The sequence below is a fragment of the Sminthopsis crassicaudata genome, chromosome 4 (assembly GCF_048593235.1).
Source record: "Sminthopsis crassicaudata isolate SCR6 chromosome 4, ASM4859323v1, whole genome shotgun sequence".
NCBI classification, from domain to species: domain Eukaryota; kingdom Metazoa; phylum Chordata; class Mammalia; order Dasyuromorphia; family Dasyuridae; genus Sminthopsis; species Sminthopsis crassicaudata.
Window position 1 is genome coordinate 19,780,466 of NC_133620.1, and position 5,000 is coordinate 19,785,465.

Consider the following 5,000-nt stretch of genomic DNA (forward strand, 5'->3'; position numbering starts at 1 on the left):
CGGCTGAGCGCCATTGCTTAGGAAGTAGCTGCATGAAATTCATAAACACACGCGCTCTTTCCTTGACCAGGGCTTGTGGCTCCCGAGCTCTGGAGCTTTTCTCTTTTCCGGGGTATTGGGGAGAGCTTGATTTCTGCCAATGGGAAAGAAAGAGATGGGATTGGATTCCTGGACTATCAGAGCTGGGAGGGACCAGTCCAGTCTCCTTTTACATTTGAGGAAATTCTGATTCCAAGAGAAATGAATCCAGGCTTCAGTCACTTGCCCAGGCCAGACTACCCTCTGCACCGTGCTGCTTCCCAGAAGCCTCCCAAGCTTCAGAAAAACAGGGAGCTCGAGCCTCGTACTGGCCAAATCCCAGCTCTCCAAAGCTTCTGAAGGAAGCCCCTTTGCCCGTCGTCGGACCAGCCCCTTCAGCTGCATGGAGGAAGCTGGCAGGCCGGCCTCCGGAGTCCCCTTGCCATGCAGAGGCCAGATGGGGAGCCAGCTTCCAGGCGGTGGCCGGCTTCCAGACACACATCCAGAAACACATTTGTGGGAGGATCTGGTCCTCGAGAAAACTTCTTTTTAGGTCATTATGAAGACAATAGAGTATTGTAGTGGGGTGGGGGAGCCGCAGTTAAAGCCAAATGTTTGTTGACAAGTCAAGATGGGCTCTTCAGAAAGGCTTCCTGTTGATTCACGTCAGACTCGGTCCTGCACCCATTTATACACTAATTTATTAAGTATTACGGGCCAGACCCTGGAGTCGGCCAAGCGGCCCGGCCCATCGGGAGCCCCCGTCCAGACCCGCTCGGATTACTCGCGCCGCGTCCCCGGGGCCGGGCCGTCCCCAGGCCAGGAGTCTGCCGGGACTTCTTGTTTCCTGACTGGAAATGAAGGCAACCTGGGCACCCCTTTCAAAGTGCTTCGGACCCTCTGACTCCTGCAGACGCGCGCCCGCTCCGGTCGAGGAGCCGCCTCATGTCGGACCTCGTCTGCTAGACGAGCAGCCTGACCTTCGCTTCCAGTCGTCTCGAACCGAAGTTTAGGGTTGCCTCCCACTCACGGGTGATGAGCCCCGTTCCGGGCGAGGGCCTCGGGCTCCAGCGGCCCGTGGGAGAGCGGCCAGCGTCCCTGCGCTCGCATGGGCCCTCGGCTTCTATTCTACGTCTCCTTCGTACTTAAAGTCCTTCGTTCTTTGTCGTGAGGCTGAGGGAGGGACTCCGAAGCTTTCGGTGCCTTGGGCCCCTCCAAAGTCAGAAACCAATTGCACTGATGACCATTATCCCGGTAGTAAAGCGATGTTACCGGAGCTGGCCCAGAGGCCCCTCCCCTGGGGCTCCCCGGGACCCTCAAGTTGCAAAGAGGCGCGTTGTCCTGGAGAGGAGGAGAGGCTGCCGGTCAGAGCGCGGCCGGGGCACTTAGTGGGACGCCGAGACCATCAGAACTCGGGCCGAGGCGAGTTGGCCACTTGCTGGAGGTGCTCGCCGTACCCGGCCCCCACTCTGAGCGATTCCCTCCAACGGTCATCCTTCTGGCGCTCCCTTTGAGGGACTCTGGTTTTTTATTAAAAGATGGCAGAGACTTTGCTTCCAGAACCTTTCCAACCCTTCCACCTGGCTCGTGTTTCCTATCTATGTGTGTGTATATACATTGTCCTCCAATAGGAAGTAATCTCTCCGAGAGCAGGAATGGTTTCAATTTTGTGGTCGTCGGTCGATTGGCCGAGGGAGTGCAACGCACTTGAGGGCCAGGCCGTGGGCTTTTTTGTCGTTGTGTTCTCTTTTCTGTCTCCTATCTCCATCCTGGACCGCGGTGCTTCATGGGCGCTCACTGATTGGCGGTTGAGTCGGCTTCCTTTGAGCCCGACCTCAGGCCCTCTTCGGTCCCCCCGAGGCCCGGCCTGCTGCTGATTTTGCTTCTGGCCCAGGCCACGTGTCACGCGGCGGATCACGAGGCGGGGGAAGAGCGGGCCCCGCACTCACCCACGCCGTCCGTCCCCGGGCTTGGCCACGAGGAGCTCCCTCCCCTGAAAGACTCTGACGAGGCCGTTTCGTGTCCGGTCATCCAGCCGCGGAAGTGTTGCATTGTCTGAGAAGTGACTCCAGTGACTCTCCGTCCATGTAGACGCGAGCGCACAGAGGACCTTCTCCTGCCGTGACGCGGGACAGCGGCGGCCCGGACGCCTTTACCGGCTCTGCCGGGGCTGGGCCGTCCAGTGGGCGCCAGCGCGTGAGCCACGCTCGGGAAGACCTCGGGCTCGGCCTGGACTCTGGGCCTCGGGAAGGTTATTTCCCGCCTCTGGGCCTCCCGGTGTCTTGTCCAGATTTGGGCTCAAAGGCTCTGAAATTCTGGGATCCCGGTGCAGTTTCTGGAGCATGTAAAACGTCACTTAGTCAGCGCCTGCGAAGGGCCGGGGGGGGGCAGCAAGGAAGGAGCGACAAAACCTTAGATCCTGTGGCAAAAATAGGTGTGGCGGGCGGGCTTCGTACCAGCAGGGGACCCGCCGAGGGCTGACGGGGCCGGGCAGGCCTGGCCAAGCCCGGCGGCCCAGAGTGCTCCACGAGCACGGCTCGAGCTCGGCCCAGAGTGCTCCACGAGCACGGCTCGAGCTCGGCCCAGAGTGCTCCACGAGCACGGCTCGAGCTCCATACCGTCTCTGGCGGGAAGGGCACGGATGCCAAGAAGAGACCACCCGTCACTCGGGCTCCCTCGCCCAGACTGCTCCTTAAACAATGATCCGAAACACGTTTTGGTCGTTTTCAGTTGTCCTAGCTCAGAAAACCCTGACACCAGAAGGACCTTCGTCCAAATAGAGTCAGCACAGAGGACGCCAAAGGCTCGGGCTGGGAGGGGCCCGGGAACCAGAACCCGCGCCCTGGGCTCACCCCCTTCTGATCCAGGAGGAGCTGCCCGGTGGGGACGCTGGGACGGAGCCGTGGGAGCCCCTTCCATTTGGGGGACGCTCCCGGCGCCCTCAGGTTTTCTCTATGGGCGGAGAGCGTCTGCTGCAGGAAGTGGCTCCAGTGGCGAAGTTCTTGTTTCCATTGCCTTTCCCCGCCCCCACTCCCCATTCAGGCACAAGCCCTGAGCCTCTTCAACAGTGATTAAGCCCTTCCTAGACTGTGTTTCATGAATCCTCAAAGTGTTTATGTAACCTCAGGCCAGCCTGGGAGAGGGAGGGGGCGAGAACAGAGGAGAAAAACAGAGAGGAGGAGGGAGGGGAGGAAGGAGAGAGACAGAGGTGGAGGGAGGGAGGGGAGGAAGGGGAGAGACAGAGGAGGAGGAGGGAGGGGAGGAAGGAGAGAGACAGAGGAGGAGGAGGGAGGGGAGGAAGGAGAGAGACAGAGGAGGAGAAGGGAGGGGAGGAAGGGGAGAGACAGAGGAGGAGGGAGGGGAGGAAGGGGAGAGACAGGAGGAGGGAGGGGAGGAAGGGGAGAGACAGGAGGAGGAGGGAGGGGAGGAAGGGGAGAGACAGAGGAGGAGGAGGAGGGAGGGGAGGAAGGAGAGAGACAGAGGAGGAGGAGGGAGGGGAGGAAGGAGAGAGACAGAGGAGGAGGGAGGGGAGGAAGGGGAGAGACAGAGGAGGAGGGAGGGGAGGAAGGGGAGAGACAGAGGAGGAGGGAGGGGAGGAAGGAGAGAGACAGAGGAGGAGAAGGGAGGGGAGGAAGGGGAGAGACAGAGGAGGAGGGAGGGGAGGAAGGGGAGAGACAGAGGAGGAGGGAGGGGAGGAAGGGGAGAGACAGGAGGAGGAGGGAGGGGAGGAAGGGGAGAGACAGAGGAGGAGGAGGAGGGAGGGGAGGAAGGAGAGAGACAGAGGAGGAGGAGGGAGGGGAGGAAGGAGAGAGACAGAGGAGGAGGAAGGGGAGAGACAGAGGAGGAGGAGGGAGGGGAGGAAGGGGAGAGACAGAGGAGGAGGAGGAAGGGGAGAGACAGAGGAGGAGGAGGGAGGGGAGGAAGGAGAGAGACAGAGAGGAGGAGGGAGGGGAGGAAGGGGAGAGACAGAGGAGGAGGAGGAGGGAGGGGAGGAAGGAGAGAGACAGAGAGGAGGAGGGAGGGGAGGAAGGGGAGAGACAGAGGAGGAGGAGGGAGGGGAGGAAGGAGAGAGACAGAGAGGAGGAGGGAGGGGAGGAAGGGGAGAGACAGAGGAGGAGGAGGAGGGAGGGGAGGAGGAGAGAGACAGAGAGGAGGAGGGAGGGGAGGAAGGGGAGAGACAGAGGAGGAGGAGGAGGGAGGGGAGGAAGGAGAGAGACAGAGAGGAGGAGGGAGGGGAGGAAGGGGAGAGACAGAGGAGGAGGAGGAGGGAGGGGAGGAAGGAGAGAGACAGAGAGGAGGAGGGAGGGGAGGAAGGGGAGAGACAGGAGGAGGAGGAGGGAGGGGAGGAAGGAGAGAGAGAGAATGACAAGTGTGCCTGACGGACGTATTACAGTCTGAATACAGGGAGACTAAGGGATAAGTTGGAGCCTTCATTTTTCCAAAGTTGACTTCTTCAAAATAATAATCTATACTAAACTAAACTAAAAAAAAAATCTAAAATAATAAACTGAATTTCTAGAAAGAATCTTGGGATGGAGTGGACTAAGACTGGGGTCCTGGGTTTGAATCCTGCCTCAGGTCCTCCCGTTGCCTCTGCCTGTGGCTCTCTGCCTGTGCCTCAGTCTTGCCACCCGGGAAGTGGGGCTAGTTTGGCCCTTCTTGCTCGGTCCGTGGCCCGTCGCCGCACAGCCTGCCCCTGACGCCCCGGGATGTGGCCCGGTCCCTTCCCTCGGCCACAGCGAGATGGGGCAGAGCGGGGGGCGGGGCTGGGAGGAGGGCGCCGGGGCGCTGGCGGGCCGATGCCCTTGTGCCCAGGCTCCGGCTCCCAGGCGGGATTTGCCTCCTGACGATTCCTCTCGCCTTCCTTCCAGGTCTTCTTCGTCTCCGATCTCTTCAAGACCAAGACGGCCGTCCCGCTGCCCCCGCCTCCCATCCGCAAGGACATCCTCTCCCCGGTGGACATCATAGACAGGAACAATCAC

The 5,000-nt window shown here is 60.6% G+C and overlaps 1 protein-coding gene across 1 annotated transcript in view; it reads left to right on the top strand.

Moving 5' to 3' along the window:
* PLPP3 (phospholipid phosphatase 3) overlaps positions 1-5,000 on the top strand; it is a 60,866-nt gene that overhangs the window by 54,147 nt on the left and 1,719 nt on the right. The window contains exon 6 of the mRNA XM_074265833.1: positions 4,890-5,000. This exon is cut by the window's right edge and continues 1,719 nt beyond it. Within this exon, the coding sequence (XP_074121934.1) occupies positions 4,890-5,000 (111 nt within the window). The remainder of the gene's footprint in view (positions 1-4,889) is intronic.